The sequence below is a fragment of the Tenebrio molitor genome, chromosome 2, assembly GCF_963966145.1.
Source record: "Tenebrio molitor chromosome 2, icTenMoli1.1, whole genome shotgun sequence".
Classification (NCBI taxonomy): domain Eukaryota; kingdom Metazoa; phylum Arthropoda; class Insecta; order Coleoptera; family Tenebrionidae; genus Tenebrio; species Tenebrio molitor.
Window position 1 is genome coordinate 22,016,130 of NC_091047.1, and position 19,090 is coordinate 22,035,219.

Consider the following 19,090-nt stretch of genomic DNA (forward strand, 5'->3'; position numbering starts at 1 on the left):
TCCTCTGATTACATTAATATGCTTTTACAAAATTTACACTGTTTCTGATAAAACATTATTTCTAAGAATAACGTTTATGTTGTCAAGGGCACTGATATTTCAGAATAATAAACAAGAATCTGCAACAACAATACCAGATGGCAGAATTGTTAATCTAAAGGGGAATTCCACCGTCCTCTGTAAACTTTAACGTCAAGAAATCGAACAGTTCAAGATTCTTTGTCGGTACTGTGAGCTGCTAGTCATGTCTGGGTTGGGATCATTTCGTGAAAATGCAATCAGATTTGTTGTTAATTTGTTCGCGAGGAATATGCTAGTTTGTGTTCTTGTATATTCCTGTTGGATAGCGATAATAAATTATAATTACTGGTTCTCGTGGCATGTGATTTTGTGCACACTAGGAGTAAGTACTTCTTTTATTAATTGTGGTGGTACCACTTTTACTGTATATGGGTTTTTCCCAGCAAGTATCTTATTGCAACGTCATAAATGTGCTAAAAATTTGTTTGGCGTTATTTTTAATTTAAGGATTCATTGATCAGAGGATTAAGGGATTGAGTTGATTTGGATACGCGGTTTCTGTTAGAGTATGTCAAGTTTAGCATTATTTTATGTTACTTAGGTTTAGATACGTTATCAAGGGCCTATCCTTTAGTTTTGTTGACGGTGTTTTGTTATTAATAATAAGTACCATCATACTGATAAAAATATTAATTATGTGCGAAATAATCATAGGTTTTGATGCCGAAAAAGATGAAAATTCAAATTATGTTTTTATCAACAATGATAGTAGAAATGTGTATCTAGTATTGTTGTATAATTAATTTATTTATAAAGAGATAAAAGTGATAACGTACGGGTGTTAAAAATAGAGTTGTTGTATGACGTCATGAAAATACATATTTAGAAAATAATAATTGATAATATTAAATGTTATATACAACATTTCGTTTCATATTTTATTTTAAATGTAATAATCTAAACAAATGTGAATAACAAATTGGGATAAAAGTCTTGGAGTAACTTTGAAAATATTCAATTTACAAATTATATTATTTGAGTTTGAGCCCACAAGTATGAGTGAAAATTTGATGATACATGAATTCTGTACAATATTCTTTTTCTAATTTTGACATATAAAGTGACACTTTTCAAAATTAATTGACGTTGGGAAACGTCACACTTTTCGTAACTGGTTACGAAAATTAAAATCTCTCCTAACTGGTTAGGAAAAATTTATTGTATCATCAATTTGACACTGTCATATTTTTTGTTTTTAAGCAAAATAACCGTGCCAACTTACCTACTTGATATTTTTTCTAATTTTGACATATAAAGTGACACTTTTCAAAATTAATTGACGTTTGGAAACGTCACACTTTTCGTAACTGGTTACGAAAAGTAAAATCTTTCCTAACTGGTTAGGAAAAATTTATTGTATCACCAGTTGACACTGTCATATTTTTTGTTTTTAAGCAAAATAACCGTGCCTACTTACCTACTTGATATTTTAACACAATAATAATTTATTATTAATGAAATTCATTACTTCGTTTAACGTTTGAAGAAACTTTTTTTTTGTCAAAATTAGAAAAAATCTTCTATGTAACACGTTAGGAAATGCAATTTTGTGTAACTCGTGTGATTTTGCGGGATCTCGCTGCGCTCGTCCCGCAAATATTCCACTCGTTACACAAAATAACGCATTTCCTAACTGGTTACATAAATAGCGATTCTAGGACCCACTTCGATTAAAAAAACAATCAACATCAAAACATAAAACCTAAAATTTTAGATTACTAATTAAAACCAAGATCGCTAGACAACTTCAAGGGTTTTTAATGCACTCTTTTGATTCGGTTTTTCGGTGCATCTAGGAGGATGGTTTGAAATCTTGTGAGCCTCAACAAGAAGCTGACGTTACTCGTCAAAATAATTCTAGTACTACAAGCGTAAAGGCTTTGACAAACACCTAAAAAGATTTCAGCCATTTTGGACGCTTCATTATTGTGTGAGTCTTTCATCATTTCCACGGTGAAAAGATGGTCAGCCCTCAGCCAAATTTAAAGGTGGTCGTACCAGCTTGTTTGATGTTGTCGGCCAGTAACTGCGACCGATAACATCCAAAAACTTGACGAAATGGTATCGACGACCGCCAAATCAAGGTTTGAGAGATAGCAGAAGCTTCGGGCTATCAAAAGCTATCCGCACGTTGGGTGCCGCGCTTGCTCACTTTGGACCAAAAACGAATTCGAATGAACATTTTCACGGCTCTTTTGGAGCGTTTTAAGCGAAACGAGTGGGATTTTTTGCGACTGCCAATGAAATTTGGATTCATCACTATACTCCGGAAACGAAACAACAGTCAAAACAGTGGACTGCGAAAGGTGAAACTGCTCTGAAAAAGACAGAAATTTTCATCGAATGAGGAGGTTATCGCGTCCGTAGGCGCCTATTTTGCAGCGAAAGATTTCAAGTACTAAATAAACTAGGCAAAAATGAATAGGGAATTTTTCCATTTTTTAATTTTTTATAAATATCGTTTAAAATTTGTAATGAATGCTGTTAGAAATATAAATATATACACCTCAAATAGAATGATTCATGTACCTGTAACATTTTAAATTTATCTAGCGTTTAAGAATACGTGGGAGGATTGGGGGAATTATTTTGCTTTCCAAGAAAAATTGTGGAATTCCCTATTCATTTTTGCCTAGTTTATTTGGAAGGGTTAAAGAGGCTAGATCATCACTGGAAAAAATGCATGGACTTAAAAAGAGACTATGTTGGAAAATAAAAATAAATTTGATGCCCTCGTATTTACACAATATCGGAGTAAAATAATGACACGCTACGGTATTTCACTCTTTTTGCTTTGTTTCACTATCACTAAAAATAGTAAAATATAGTTAATTTTTTTATAACAGTCGTGGAAAATAGTAGATTGTGTTATTTGGATTAAAAGTGGTACTTTTTTTGACGGGCAATTAGTTTGCATAGCGAGGCGAAGCGTAAAGGCGGCTGTACACGTATCAAGTAGCTAAAGCAAGTGACTAAATCAAGTACTATGCTTCTAATTCGTTATTCGTTTCAAAGTTGTTCTTAAAATAAACAATACTATCACGAGCTGCATTTACACCGCAATTGTCTATAATATCTGTTTCAGATTATTTGAGTAGGTAATTCTTTATTCGTCAAATTTAATCTAATCTCGACTGATTACTGTTCTCAAAATTAAAAAGGAATACTTTCATATTACTTAAGCAAGATTTATAGTTCCGTATACATATAGCATAACATAGTCAAAAATCATAAACATAACATAACTTTTTAAATTCAATTTATAGTTCATGACAAAACGTGATATGATTGCTGATTTTTTAAGTGTCAAACAATTGTCCAATATGTTTTGTGAAAACGGGGTTTTAGAAGCTGCTGCTTGTGCTGTGGTCTTAAGGTGCAAATCCACGATGAGATATTTTCATGCAATTTTGGTCTCATGATACAAAAATTTCACGAACAACTTGCAGGAGACTCCTCCTCCTCTCCTGCTATATGTTTCAGTGTTTCATGTCTCGCACGAGTGTTTCCACAATGAAATTTAGTTGTTCGTGAAATTTTTGTATCATGAGACCAAAATTGCATGAAAATATCTCATCGTGGATTTGCACCTTTACACGAGATAAGTCGTAATAAAGAAAAAAGGAAGAAACCACGAAAAAAACGAGTTACAAAAACACTGATAAATCAGCTCCTCCAAATCATTTCCTTCTTTACACCGTCCTCAAAGTCTTTGGAATACTTATCGTACAGTGCTTTGAACCTTTCAACACACAGTACGATTAAAATTTCCATCATATTTTCCACCTTTTCAATAATGATTTTAAATTGAATTTATTGACAGCATACCTACACGTAACCGTTTCTATGGAAAAATATTAAAATTCCGTAACTTTCATGGTACATAACATAAAGCAGGATTTATAGTTCCGTATACATACAGCATAACATAGTCACAAATCATAAACATAACATAACTTTTAAAATTCAATTTATAGTTCACGACAAAACGTGATACGATTGTTGACTTTTTAAATGTCAAACTAATTATCAAATGTGTTTTGTGAAGACGACGTTTTAGAAGCTGCTGCCTGTGCTGTAGTCTTACACGAGTTAGGTCGTAATAAAGAAAAAAGGAAGAAACCACGAAAGAAACGCGTTACAAAAACACGGATAAACAAGCTACTCCAAATCATTTCCTTCTTCACACTGCCCTCAAAGTCTTTGGAAGACTTATCGTACAGTGGCTTGAACCTTTTAACACACTGTACGATTAGAATTTCCTTCATATTTTCCACCTTCTCAATAATATTTTTAAATTGAATTGATTGACAGCGTACCTACACCTAACCGTTTCTATGGAAAATTTTTTAAAATTCCGCAACTTTCATGATACATAACATAATAATTGAAATTGGCCAATTCATATGTAAACGGATACGGACTTATGTTATGTTAACGGATCTATAAATGAGTACATTTGATTCAATAGGATTCAATTTTCATATGTTATGCTATACGTACAAGTTACGGAACTATAAATCGGCTTTAATAATTGAAATTGGCCAAATCATATGTAAACGGATAGGGACTTATGTTATGGTAACGGATCTATAAATGAATACATTTGATTCAATAGGATACAATTTTGATATGTTATGCCATACGTGCATGTTACGGAACTATAAATCGGCCTTTACTCTCGTTACGATAAAGTAACGGTGGTGACAGAGGTAAACGAGTAGCTGAAAACGCAAATAATAGTCATTTATGCAACAGGTGCATAAAGTGGTACTTTTTCCACTAATGAGAAGTTTGACTTCATCACTCTTCACTTTATGCATGAGTTTCTTGCAACATTTTTTCTACGATCGTCTGCAATTATCCAAAAAAAAAAAATTAACATCAAAACAGGAATCTAAACTTTGATTCTTTTTTTCACACTTGTTACTAATTTTCATACTGTCCATAAACTATTTCCATGAACAGATGTTTTCCGCACTGTAAATAGTGAAAGATAGTAAATATTTTATTTAACAATCGTAGAAAAACATATTTTTGCCCAAGATTATCAAAACAGTTCATTAGTAGGTAACTGGTAGTCAGAAACTAATCGGTGGTTCGGTATAGTCTGTGTCTATACAGTGCCTTTTTTTAAACGCTGGCCGTAGGGATTTACATGACAAAAACTTTGGATCGTGTTAATAAGCTTTTTAGCAGGAATTTTTAAGTGAAATTTTGCAGAATATTAGATTAGTATTTTATAAATCAATTTAAGTTTATTTTATACTACAGAATAAAATAATTACGGAATTAATTAAAAAAAACTACTTTTAACTTATTACATTATTTCTTGCCCAGAAGGTTTTATAATCGTTACACAGTTACAAAATGTTCGACAAAATTTTTATGATCGTCTTAGTTACGAGTAGTTTAGTGTCTTACAGCCGATGGAAGACAGTTTGAACAATTTATGAAATGAAAATTCAAAAATAATTAAAGTACATAGTTTAAAATTGTTGAAGTAGAATTTTATTTATTTTGATGTAATTATGATGTCCTATGTTTTATGTTTATGAAATAAAACTGCCCATTTTTCAAAATCTCTCCCATTCAATCATTTCTTTATTTGAAAAGGTGTCCATTGAAAATTATTACTGTTTGACGCTTGTTGAGTTTACATTACGTCAGCCTACTTGGCAAGCCACGTAGTAAATTTAATAAACTTCTTTTTGCTCTAACTCCGTGATTATTTTGTTTTGTACGATGGGCCGAACTGAAATTGATTTATAAAATACTAATCTAATATCCTACCAGATTTCACTTAAAAATTCCTATTAAAAAGCTCATTAACAGACCCTAAACTTTTTAGCATGTAAATCCCTATGGCCAGCGTTAAAAAAAAGGCACTGTATAGACACAGTTAAATCTAAACGTTCTATTCTTTGAACACCCGTTATATCAAATAACTCTACATATACTGGGTGCCCCAAAATTCGCGGAACAGCTTAGCAGTACATTTTAAGTAGTGATTAAAATATCAGGTAAAAATGTTTTACAAAAATCAATCTTCTTTTTTGTAGAATATATGGACCTATTCGTTACACTAAATGTAGCAACATTTAAAAAAAATCTATGTATCCCAATAGTCTGCAAATATATATTTCATTCTTGTTGTATCATGGAAATGAGAGAGAAAAAAATCAAAGCCATGTTGTCATATGTTATTTGAGGTAAAACGGACATAAAATTACTACTTGCAAATGTTGGAAATAATGAAGAAAATAATTGCAAACCTGATCACAATCGTTTAGAATTATTATGCGACTGCCTAGTAAAAGACAATAATGAAAATCTTGATTAATATCTAAAATAAACGAGATTAAAGCTGCACCTTTCTTTATTCTTTTTCGCATTATCCTCTAACATGAGTCGACATTGCCCGATTGAGTTGTTCCGCGAATTTTGGGGCACCCAGTATAATATATAAAACAGTATTATAGGCCCATGAATTACTCGTGTCAGATGCCACTCGATATGTTACAACACATTATCTTTGTCGTTCTTCTTCTCTTCTTAACAATTTTTCTCCATTGAGATCTGTTCTATGACGATCTCTTCCAATCGGTTATGTCTAGCATTCTCATGTCTGCTGTAACTGCCCCCACTCATTTCTTCTTCATTCTTCTTTTTTCAATCTTCTCCCTGTAGCAACGATCTCTTCACATGTCTATGATCTGGCATTCTACCAATATGTCCCTGACACCTAAAATCTGTAAACCAATCCTTATTTCCTTGGGTTTTCTACGTCCTACATTTTCTTGCAAACTTTCCTTCATAACATTTTCCTTCCTGGGATATTATTTCAATTTTCATATATTATACTATTGGGGACAAAATACTTTGGTCGTCATTCCTCTGTCACTTCAAAACAAATTAATGTAAACAAAGCATTAACGTCAAGTCAATAGTGATGACAATTTCAAATTATTGACTTTTCTCTTGTCAAAAATATGGCACCTTCCACCATTCAAAAATTTAGAATCATCTCCCTTATTTCTGGGGGATTGTCCATGGGCCAAATTACCTTGTGGAAACCTTTTCAATTTTTCCTCCTAGGAATATCTCCTTCAGTTGTCCATTTTTCGGTATTTAACATTTTGCAATGATGAGTTTGACAGTGACAGTGGTTGACAGTAGTAAAAAATAAGGTTAATCGTCCTAATGCTTGCTTTACAACTTTATGTGAGTCAACTGACTTTGACGACCAAAGTAATTTGTCCCCAATAGTACAACGAGAGGATTGAAAATTCTCGATTATACGAGACGTGTTGCCCGGAAACATCACGAGATCGTAGATCGAGTGGTGTTTCCGGCAACACGTCGAGTTGTTGGTAGACTATATCATGAATAAAATAAATAAATAAATAAATAAACAGGTTCCCGAAACCGACTGGGCGCATTCAGTAGCAGAGCGATTTAATGTGACGGCTAGCGCAAAAATTTTTGTAAGTTGAGGCGGCGAGCGAAAATACAAAGGTTGGTATATTCGAATATACAAAGGTTCGTATATTCGAAATCGCCCTGGTTACTACAATAATCGCTCTAATACATGTTAACTAAAGAAAATCAAAGATTCTTATTGGTTTATAAAGTAATGAATAGGGCCCGGATTTTAGGCAAAATGGACTATTTTTATTTTTTAAGGCACATGTATGAAACTTGTCTATAAATGATTTCTGGCTTAATTAGAGTAATTAGAGCCATATTTGATTCTGCCTATTCGGCCTAAAATGCCCTTTAAATACCTATTTTACCTTTTAACTGCCTGAACATGCCTAAAATGACCAAAAATCAATTTCATTTTTGCGGTTTTTTCCCAATTTTCGAATTCTGGGAAGTTTACGGTATTGAAAATGTAAAAGTGGTACCTCAATAAAATTTACAATGCTTTATGATTTTAAAATTTAAGGAGATGTAATTACTGAAATGTACAAAGTGCAGTACAATACAGGAATTACTTTTTCGCTTTACGGTTGGGACCATGATGTCAGCGGTAAATACTCCGACAATACCTAAGTACCACAAACCATTAGACTGGACTGGCATAAATTACAGAGTTTATCTGTTTGCCTCTGTTCGAAGGGGTGCAGGTATACGCGGTCTAATGTTTTCTGATACTTAGGTATTGTTAGAAGCTTTAACGTTTATAAAATGGTCCTTGCCATAAAAACGAAAATTAAAATCCCGAAGTGAAACAATAAGAGAAACCTTAAGGGTGTCATTTTCTAAAAATTTAAGAAATATAAAATTAACCATCTCCTCTGAAATTTGGTGGGAGACGTAAATATAAGCATTACAAATTTGTCATTTCTCGTTTACTTTATCTCCGTGCAGTGGTCGTGTTTCTTGTGAACCTGTTTAAAGTGAACATAATGCCGAAACAAAAAATTAGTTTACGCGAAAAAATATTACAGTGGACAAGCAAGAAAGATTTATATGAAATAAAATCAACCCGAGAAATGTTTTGTAAAGCTTGTGGTAAACTGGTAAGTTAAGCATAATTAAAAATATGTCATTTTATATTTTTTACTTATTTGAAAATTTTATTTTTTGTAGTTTATATGCGAAAAAAAATGTCACTTGCAACAGCATGAGCAAACGGCCATCCATAAAGAGAACATTATGACACCGCTTCGGCAAACGTTGCTGACACAGAACTTGGAGGAATCGGCAAATAGTACATTCAATATGGAACTTTGTAACGTCTTTTTAGCTGCCAATATACCATGGCACAAACTACAAAATCCTGCGTTTCAGAATTTTCTGACAAAATATTGTGGTAGAAAAATTCCGGATGAGTCTACTTTACGGAAAAATTATTTACCAAAATGCTACAAAGATGTATGAACATACTATCTTTTAATATTTAATTTAAAATTATTTTCACTTTTAGACTATTGACCGCATTCGGAATGAGCTGGATCCTTTTAACATATGGGTTTCAGTTGACGAAACAACAGATGCACTTGGGCGATATGTGGCGAATTGTCTGGTTGGGAAACTTTCAGAAGATGAACCTGGAAAATCTTATCTTTTGGCGTCTAAACAATTAGAAAGAACAAATCATGAGACAATAGCTAGATTCGTAAATCAATCTTTAGGTAAGGGTTTTTCACTTTTTTAAATTTATTTTGATTTAAAATTTCTATGCGTAGAAATCTTGTGGAGTACCAGAGTTGTTGCTGAAAAGTTTCTTTTGTTTGTAACGGATGGAGCACCATATATGATAAAATCTGGTAGACACCTTAAGGTGTTTTATCCAAAAATTGTGCATGTCACATGCTTAGCGCATGCTTTAAATCTAGTGGCTGAAAAAATTCGCTATCAATATGAAGATGTGGATAATTTAATTTCGAACGTGAAAAAAATTTTCGTTAAGGCACCTTTGAGAGTTGAAATGTACAAAGAAAAACTAAAAGAAATGCCACTGCCTCCACAGCCAATTTTAACACGATGGGGAACATGGCTTCAGGCTGCTATGTTTTACAGCGAACACTTTGATTCCATTAAAGAAGTAAGTATATAAAAGATAAGCAAATTAATTGATTGTTAAACTGTTTTTAACTACTCACAGGTTGTCATGTCCTTTGATGGAAGTTCTGCTGTTGCTATTCAAAAAGCACAGTCTATAATGAAGAAACCCGGAATAAAAAACCAATTAATTTATGTTCGCAGTAATTTTAAAATAATCTGCGAAAGTATTACTCAATTGGAAAAAAATGGGTTACCTTTAACCGATTCAATCAAAATTGTTGAAAACGTATTTACCTCCCTAAAAAAATCTCCAGGCCCTGTAGCAGCAGTAGCATTAAAAAAACTTGAAGATGTTACTGAAAAAAATCCTGGATACAAATTTCTTCTAGAATTGGCAAGAATTTTTAGAGGTGAAGATGTGCCGGAACATGACACCAAAATGGAAGAAATTTATTACAAATTTGCGCCCATTACCTCTTGCGAGGTAGAAAGAAGTTTTTCAAAATATAAGTCCATTTTGGTGGATAACCGACAATGTTTTAAAGTAGAAAATTTAGAGCAATATCTTGTATGCAATGTAAATACGTAACAATGTAAATAACTAACAAACTTGTAGTATTGTATATTAATTAATAAAAAATAATTAGTAAATATCTTGTTGTGTGTACCTACTTAAAACTTTAAAAACACATTTTTTAATTTAATTAACCACAACTTTAAGGACCTAGTATGGCTTATTTTCAGTTTTTAAGGGACTATTTGCAGTAGTTTAAGGGACTATTTTAGGCACCTATTTCCGACTTTTTAATTGCCTAAAATCCGGGCCCTAGTAATGAATGATATAGTCTTGTCTATCTCTATTTCCTGTATTATTTCGTTTTTAAGAAGTTCCTTCGTTTCTCATTTCTTATTTCAACTTTGCTATAACTAGCATGTGATCCGAGTTCGCATCGTCTCATAGGAAACTTCGCACATCTTTAATATTCCTGTGTTGTGTATTTTATATCAGCAGATGATCTATTTGATTTCTTGCTTTGTCATCTGGCAAGACCCATGTTTCCTTATGTATGTCTTTGTACTTGAATATTGTACCTACTTTTGATTTTCATGTTATTTTCTTCTGCGAATTGTACCTATTACATATTACCTTCACATTTCCATTGCTCACCTCATGTCTACTTCTTCCTTCCGTTATATTCGTGTATTCTTCTTCTCTTCCTATCTTTGCATTCATATCTCCTATTAAGAGTTTCACGTCGTACTTCGGCATTTTCTCCCATACTTTTCCTACCTCATCATGAAGTTAATATTTGCCTTTTATATCTTTGTCTTCTGTGGGTGCGTCGTCATTAACTAAAGTAATTTTGCTATAATTTCCTTGTAATCTTATTTTACATAATTATTCTATCTGAAATAGCTGGCAGAGGTTTTTACTTTCTCAAGTAGGAAGTCTGAAATAACTATGTTGACAAATAAAGTTGCGTAAATTCACCCAATGTTTTGCTTCTTTCAAGAAGAATAAATCGTGAAACCTTGGATATTTCTTCTGCTTTTTAAATTTTCTCATCAGGTTCAAATAACCTTTCCCGATTTACAGACTTCCATCAGTAAAATAAAAGCAATTGATAATTGGATTTAATTTTAACTAAATGTTATTTTAACATACTATCGCGGCCAAAATAAAAGTAGGACAATACGTTACTGTAGACACTTCCAAAACTCATTCAAACTTATTCATTTTGGAAGTACCTATCTACAGTAACGTATTGTCCTACTATTTTTTGGCCGGGATAGTACATAGTTGCAGAAAATTTGATTTAAGTTATTATTAATATAGGTCTTAACCATTAACGTTAGAAATTTCAATTATGTAGTTCTCTTAAATCTAAATCTAAAATTCTTATACTCATAAAAAATGTACATAACTCTATCGTTCAAGCAAAACCTATAGAATATATCGGGTGTTCATTTAAATTGCTCCTCAACGCCAACTTTGAGGAGAAATTTAAATGAACACCCGATTACAAACTAATTCTTATTTGAACAGTTGCATAAGTACTTGGTACTTTATTATGGTATTTTTTTAACTTCTCGTAGTAAAGATATGTCCATATTGATTTAACCACAATCATACTTATAACATGTGTTCAATTGAATTGATCTTTGTCGCTATCTGTGTCTAACCAACTTAATTTACGATTTTGTTGTCTTTTAAAAAATAAAGTCAAAACCAACTTGATGAACATTTCAATTGAACACTTGTTATTAAACCTACGATTCAAACCAAAACCTCCAAAACCTCAAAATCAAATATAAACATTTGTCACAAAATAAAAACTGTTTTGATATTGGCTAACATATTTGTTGAACGATTAATCACTGTTGGGTGGTGATATTAGCCGTTCAAATGATATAGTCGTCTTTGTATAACTACTTAAAAACTTTATTGTATGACAAAATGTTGATGTACAAGTGTTAAGTACCAAGGATAGTGGTAGACTCTTGTTTTTACCGCTATATCTCGACTTAAATAAGGGTGGGTGATTTCACCCCTCTCACAAAGAAAGTAGGCAGGACTACCTGCTACAGTACCTCTTTCTAACAATAACATTCAAAATTACATTATTTTGTACATATACCGCCCCCCTTGAAGGCACGGACTTCAAAAATATTGGAATTAGCAAAGATCGAACATGGTTATTAGAAAAAGGATTGTTACATAATAAACATGACAAAAAACATTAAAAAATACAAACATTGAAGTCAATTGTAAAAAAAAGGGTTAATGCATAATTATAACAAATATTTACACGATACAAACATAGTCTATTCATTCGCTGGCAGAACGCACACCTTTCGCGTGGCTCTTTTGAAGATGCCATTGACAGTCTTTACGGACACTACGCGCACAACACCGTCACTTCCGGGATGAAGTTCTACGATGCGTCCCAATTTCCATTGTAGTGGCGGCGTGTTGTCCTCAACTAGAATCACCATGGAACCAACTTCCAAGGCGGGGGTAGACGGTCTGGAACCGGAACCACGGAGCTGCTTGGAACGATTGATGTTTTGAACAAGGTACTCCCTTTGCCAGCGGTGCCAAAAGTGCTGCCTCATCTGTTCCACTCTTTGCCATTGCGTCAATCGGTTGATCCTCGTCGTCGTAAGATCTCTTTCGCTTATAGAAGTTAATGGCTCTCCGATGAGGAAGTGACCAGGGGTTATGGGATTAAGGTCATTAGGATCGTTACTCAAGGGACACAAGGGTCTGGAGTTTAGGACTGCTTCAATTCTTGTTAACAGGGTATACAATTCTTCGTAGGAAAGCACGACTTCTCCAATTGTTCTCTTTAAATGACCTTTAATGGATTTTACGTTTATTTCCCAAATACCGCCCATGTGCGGGGATCTGGGGGGAATGAAATGCCACGAGATACCCTTATTAGCCAGATTTTCTGTAATTTGACTAAATGAAGCTGACTTTAGAAATGTTCTTAGTTCCAGTAATTCTCTATTGGCGCCAACGAAATTTGTAGCATTGTCCGAATAAAGATGGTACACATGACCACGTCTTGATATGAAGCGTTTTAGCGCATTCAAAAAGGTTTGAGTCGTTAAGTCACCAACTAGTTCTAAATGAACGGCTTTAGTTGAAAAACAGACAAAGACGCAAATATATGCCTTCACAGTACGCTTACTGCGACCACGACATTCCTTGATGTAAATAGGCCCGGCATAATCTACGCCACTGATTGAAAATGGTCTGGTTGGTTCGACACGGGATTTGGGCAAATTACCCATAATAGGATACATAACGCTTGGTTTGACTTTAAAACATTGCAAACACTGGTGCAAAATCTTGCGTACCACACTGCGTGGAGAAATTATCCAAAAATTTTGACGTAACGCGGCTAAAGTTCCCTGAACACCAGCGTGCAGTTGCTCAATGTGCACGTGTTTGACTAATGCCTTAATCAAATGGTGATCGTTTGGTAGCACGATGGGATGTTTGACATCGTAAGTTAAGGATGAGTTTTGCAACCTACCTCCCGCGCGAATTAAATTATCATTCTTGTCGAGAAAAATATTTAAGCACAGTAAACGTGATTTCTTGTTAATCGGTTTGTTTTGTTTAAGGCAAGCTAATTCATCGTTGAATGCAACTTCTTGAATTAAACGCATGATGGCCTTCATGGAATCTTTTAATTCTTCACATGTTAAAGAACTAGAGATTTGCCTTTGGTTTGGCTTCCTACAATTGTTGATGAACCGTAATACCCATGACATTACGCGTTCAGTTTTTTTGTAATTTGAAAATTTCGTAAGAAGCGGTAGTTGTCTTTCGCGAGAATGAATATTGGTCAGAGTGACAGTTCGCCGTTCTGGAATTTCAATATCCGAAAGATTTACGTTAGATACGGGCCAAGTGTCGTTGTTTTCTGACAGCCAATCAGGACCGTTCCACCACAGTTTATTAGTTTTGAGTTGACCAGGTAAAGCACCTCGGCTTAGTACATCCGCAGGGTTACTTTCGCTTTTGACATGATACCAATCTTTCGCATCCGTTAGCGTTTGAATTTCGGAAACTCGATTTCCTACAAATGTTTGTAAGTTTGAAGATGTAGCGTTTATCCATGCCAGAACGACTGTGGAATCTGTCCAGAGAAATTGCTGATCAATTTTGACATTTATCGTTCGTAAAACTGTATTAAATAATCGCGACAACGTTAAGGCGGCACACAGCTCCAAGCGTGGTAACGTAACAGCGCGAAGAGGAGCCACACGAGATTTAGCGCAAATTAAGTGAACTTGATGATTGCCACTATGATCAGTTGTTCTTAGATAGACAGCAGCGCCATATGCGATTTGTGATGCGTCACCAAAACCATGTAGTTGCACCTGTACGGGGCTTGATTTTATTATGTTTCTGGGAATTTCGATTTCGTTTAAGTGAGCGAGTTCTTGCAAGATCTTAACCCATGCACAATAAATAGTTTCAGGTAATAGATCGTCCCATCCAATTTTCAAACTCCAGCACTGTTGAAGGATTATTTTTGCTTTTACTACTACTGGCGCCACAAGACCCAACGGATCGAATACCTGGGCAGTTTTAGACAGGATTTCGCGTTTTGTTAGTCTTTTCGGAATGTCGCACTGTTTTACCTGATAGCGTAACGAATCGTGATTAGGATTCCAAAAAAGCCCTAACGTTTTAGTGTAAGCATCCTTATCGAAACTGACGTTGAGATTAGGCTCGTGACTATCTGGAATTAATGCAGGATGATTGGCGGCCCATTTACGTAATAAGAAACCACCATGAGCTAAAATTTGAATTATTTGATCTCGTAAAGTGATTAGGTTTTCAAGTGAGTCTCCTCCCGTCAGAAGATCGTCTACGTAAAAATCCTGTTGAATTGCTTTAGCGGCTTCCGGGTACTGATTTACGTTTTGAAGAGCTAGTTCTTTAAGACATCTTGTTGCTAGAAAACTGGCCGGTTTTGTACCGTAGGTTAGAGTGGTTAATCTATACGTTTTTAGCGGATCTTCGGTGTTCTCGCGCCAAACAATTCGTTGATAGTCACTGTGATCGGGATGTATTTCTATCATACGGTACATTTTAGCTATGTCCCCGTTTACGACGTATTTAAAAGTTCTGAATCTCAACAAAATTGCAAAAAGCTCTGGCTGGATTGTAGGTCCTGCCATAAGATTGTCATTTAGACTTAATGCATCAGCTGAGCGAAATGACGCGTTAAAAACAACTCTTAACTTGGTCGATGTAGAATCCTTGAGTACCGCGTGATGGGGCAAATATGTACAGTTCGGTTTATTTAATTCGCAACCCGGAACTTCCTCCATGTGACCCAAAGAGATGTAATCCCGCATGAATTGCACATAATCTGATTTTAGTGTAGGCCTTTTGTTTAGGTTTCGTTCCAGATTGTTAAAAAACTTTACAGCACTATCGCGGTTTGACTTGAGAATTGGAGGATCATTTTTTAATGGCAGTTTAACAAGAAACTTTCCGTTTGTTTGTCTGCACGTATTTTGAATAAAATGTTGCTCGCACATAATCTCTTCATTTGAAAAGCATTTTTGTTCGGAAGGGTTGCTGCATTGTTCTAGTTCGAAGAATTTCTGCACCTGGTTCTCTAAAATGTCGGTTACCGACGTTAGAGAAAGCGAGCAGGTGCTTGAGCTATTGTTATTGTTCATATTTAGTGACCCACCCGCAATGAAACCTAAATGGGTATTTTGCAGCATTAGTTTGTTATGGTTCTTCAGTGTTATTTCCTTGCGGTCTTGACATAAAAGGTTCCAAAACAAATCAGCCCCGATAAGTAAGTCTACTGGTGCAGTTTCTAAGAATTTCGGATCGGCTAGCTGTAATTCCTTTGGAATATTTATTGCAGACATGTTTATGGTCACCAGGGGAAGATTTTCGGTTATTTTTTCCAGAACAAAACAACTTAAGTTCGCCGAAAACTTATTGTACTGAGACTTGATGTTTACCTGGACGGCCTGTTTGATGTTCGTCGAAATTTGACCAATTCCGCCAACGGTTATATTTACGGCTTTCTGCTGTAGACGTAATTTTTTGGAAAATGATGACGTAATATAACTGTTCATGGACCCTGCATCCAGGAGAGCTCTACATTTATGTGACTTATTATTACGATCTTCTATGAGAACGATCGCGGTTGATAACAAAATAATTGATGATTGGGACCTCATAGAATGAGCGTTTAAACTTTCTACCTGTGCTGGTGTTTCATTGGTTTGCGTGATTTGTCTCTCTTTGTGAAGCAGCGTATTGTGGCTTTGATTGCATTTACGGCATTTGAATTTGGACTGACAGTTGTTAACAAAATGATTGGTTCTTAGACAATTAAGACATAACTTCAGGTTTCGAGCTTGAGCGTTTCTTTCCTCTACATTTAATTTTGTAAATTCATTGCATTGAAAGATTGTATGATCGTCATTTTTACAAAATGTACAATGTAGTTTGTTTGTGGCAACATAAGATGTAGTGCTTCGTTTTTGTGACATATTGTTTTTTGCATTATTGTGATTCGGTTTGACGTTCGATTTGGGGTGCAATAGATTTAAGGATTCCAACAACTGACATTTCTTTTCTAAAAATTCGATCGTTTGACCGTAAGTTGGAACCTCGTCGGTTAATGTAGCCTGCCATTCTCTTGCAAGATTGTCGTCTAATTTGTCCACAATTATTACGACTAGAAGAGCGTGCCAAGTATCAATTGGTACTTCTAGCTGTCTTAACGCGGCAACATTTGAATTCAACGTATCTAAAAAACACCTAAGTGACGAATGCGAGGCTTTAATTACTTGGGGTGCCTTTGTGATGGCTATTATGTGATCGTGAACGATCAGCCGTTTGTTGCAGAACCGTTTCTTTAAGATATCCCACGCTACATTATAATTTTCTGATGACACCGTTAATGACTCGACTGCTCGCAAAGCTTCACCAGATAAACATGATCGCAAATATTGGAAACGTTGACAGTTGTTTAGCATGTTGTTTTCGTCTTCAATAATGGATTTAAATGAATTTTGAAATGACAACCATTCCTTATAGCAACCAGTGAAAGATTTTAAATTTAAAGTTGGCAGATTCAATTTGATTGATTGATCACGATTAGAGCAATGTGAATTAGCGCTGGAACAACTACCGTTAGGATTCGCTGTGGCCGCAGTGTGCGGTGGAGGCGTCGTTTGTCTAATTTTTGTTTGAATTGATGATAATACATCGAGATACTTTAAATCAATTTCGTCGCGGTCCTGAGTCTGTGTCTCAATCGCCTCTGATGAAAGATCGAGTGATTCAATTTCAGTCTGTACCTCGTCATATTCTTTGAATATTTGTTCGATGAATGTTTTTCTAGTTTCTAGTGGAGACACATCATTATCATTTGATTGAAAATTAGACACAAAGTTCTGAATACGCGTAATTCTAGCTTTTAATGAGGTTCTTTTCCTTTTTAGAGCCTCTAATTTGGCAATTGATTCATCTAATAAGGATGTCTCGGGCATAATGATTGATTTGATTTACGTGGTCGAGATGAAAATTTGCGAAATTAGGAACAATAGAAAAAGTCGTACGTAGTAATGCAGTTTGGAAGGGAAATTGAAAGGATTGAGAGCCACTAACCTTTGTTGATGTCTTGAGTGATGATCGCTTCGCTGCTACCCAATTCGGTGACTATTCGTGCTGCCCTTTTGCCCTTGCTGAAGGTGACGAAATCGTTGCTGCCCTCTGGGTGTCGAAACTGTTTCTTGAATTGTTGTTGTATTACACTTGTTATTACACTAGACGACCGTCGTGTGATATGGATTTAATCATCCGGCTCGAAGGACCAAAATTATGAACGATTAATCACTGTTGGGTGGTGATATTAGCCGTTCAAATGATATAGTCGTCTTTGTATAACTACTTAAAAACTTTATTGTATGACAAAATGTTGATGTACAAGTGTTAAGTACCAAGGATAGTGGTAGACTCTTGTTTTTACCGCTATATCTCGACTTAAATAAGGGTGGGTGATTTCACCCCTCTCACAAAGAAAGTAGGCAGGACTACCTGCTACAGTACCTCTTTCTAACAATAACATTCAAAATTACATTATTTTGTACATTTGTAATTCTGTTATTTTATTTTTGGTTGCAAATTAATTTCAATTCCTTCCAGATAATCCCTTTCATGACAGAAGCTCTAATGCTCTTTGCTCCCGATGAACTGTGGTCCAGACAATTAACCAGGACACAAAAATATGGAGTTCACGGATTCTTAATGGTCGGTGGCACCATTTTACTCAGTGTTGGATGCATCGACACCTTCTATTACATTTCGGAAGGTTATCACTTGTACACCGTACACGGAATTACAGGTCTGTTTGCATCTCCACCATTTTTAGATCTACCACTTCAAAATTTTTATCTTTCAGGTCTAATTTCCATGATTCTATTGATTCTCTCCATCATCTTCGGTTATATGGCCAACTATTCACAAAAACTGACAAAATACGGACGACCAGTGTTTTTCAAATTTAACCATAACTTTGTTGGACTGTTGGGCTACCTGATTGGAGTAGTTAGCTTATGTTATGCTTTTTATACACACTGGTTTGTTTATTTTACAACAGAAGCATCCAGACTAGTTGCAGTAATAGCAACAATTCTGGGAGTATTGTGGACGATGAATGCGGCTATAGTGTCTGGTTATCATCAAATTAAAACGTTGTTAGTGTTACGAAACTGACAAATTATTTTAGGCACTCGTATACAATTGTGTAGTTATATTTATTAAAAATACTCATCAATGTACGATTAAATTATTATGTAAACTACCTAAAATTCAATAAAGTTTGGACAAAAATTAATCAGTTTGGGTTTGTAGAAACATTTAACTCTTGATTTAGTGCAGATTAGATATCGGCATTGTTTAAAAGACAACAATGTCAATGTGTTACAC

General features: G+C 34.8%; 2 protein-coding genes across 2 annotated transcripts; both read left to right on the forward strand.

Annotated features, from left to right (window-relative positions):
* Positions 1-85: 85 nt before the first annotated feature.
* On the forward strand, positions 86-18,998 carry LOC138124391 (transmembrane reductase CYB561D2-like). The gene is made up of 3 exons (XM_069039418.1): positions 86-403; positions 18,308-18,506; positions 18,564-18,998. The coding sequence occupies exons 1-3, from the start codon at positions 245-247 to the stop codon at positions 18,875-18,877; spliced, it is 672 nt and encodes a 223-aa protein (XP_068895519.1). The 5' UTR covers positions 86-244; the 3' UTR covers positions 18,878-18,998.
* On the forward strand, positions 3,633-17,366 carry LOC138124388 (uncharacterized). Its single transcript, XM_069039415.1, has 4 exons — positions 3,633-8,964; positions 9,017-9,224; positions 9,279-9,637; positions 9,698-17,366. The coding sequence occupies exons 1-4, from the start codon at positions 8,746-8,748 to the stop codon at positions 10,184-10,186; spliced, it is 1,275 nt and encodes a 424-aa protein (XP_068895516.1). The 5' UTR covers positions 3,633-8,745; the 3' UTR covers positions 10,187-17,366.
* Positions 18,999-19,090: the final 92 nt, after the last annotated feature.

Excerpts from the sequence above, each read along its gene's own strand:
- LOC138124388 (XM_069039415.1), top strand. The coding sequence starts at position 8,746 with ATGACACCGCTTCGGCAAACGTTGCTGACACAGAACTTGGAGGAATCG. Across the intron at positions 8,965-9,016 it reads TACCAAAATGCTACAAAGAT|ACTATTGACCGCATTCGGAA; the intron begins GTATGAACATAC and ends TTTCACTTTTAG. Across the intron at positions 9,225-9,278 it reads ATTCGTAAATCAATCTTTAG|AAATCTTGTGGAGTACCAGA; the intron begins GTAAGGGTTTTT and ends TTCTATGCGTAG.
- LOC138124391 (XM_069039418.1), top strand. The coding sequence starts at position 245 with ATGTCTGGGTTGGGATCATTTCGTGAAAATGCAATCAGATTTGTTGTT. Across the intron at positions 404-18,307 it reads TGATTTTGTGCACACTAGGA|ATAATCCCTTTCATGACAGA; the intron begins GTAAGTACTTCT and ends AATTCCTTCCAG. Across the intron at positions 18,507-18,563 it reads CACCGTACACGGAATTACAG|GTCTAATTTCCATGATTCTA; the intron begins GTCTGTTTGCAT and ends TTTATCTTTCAG.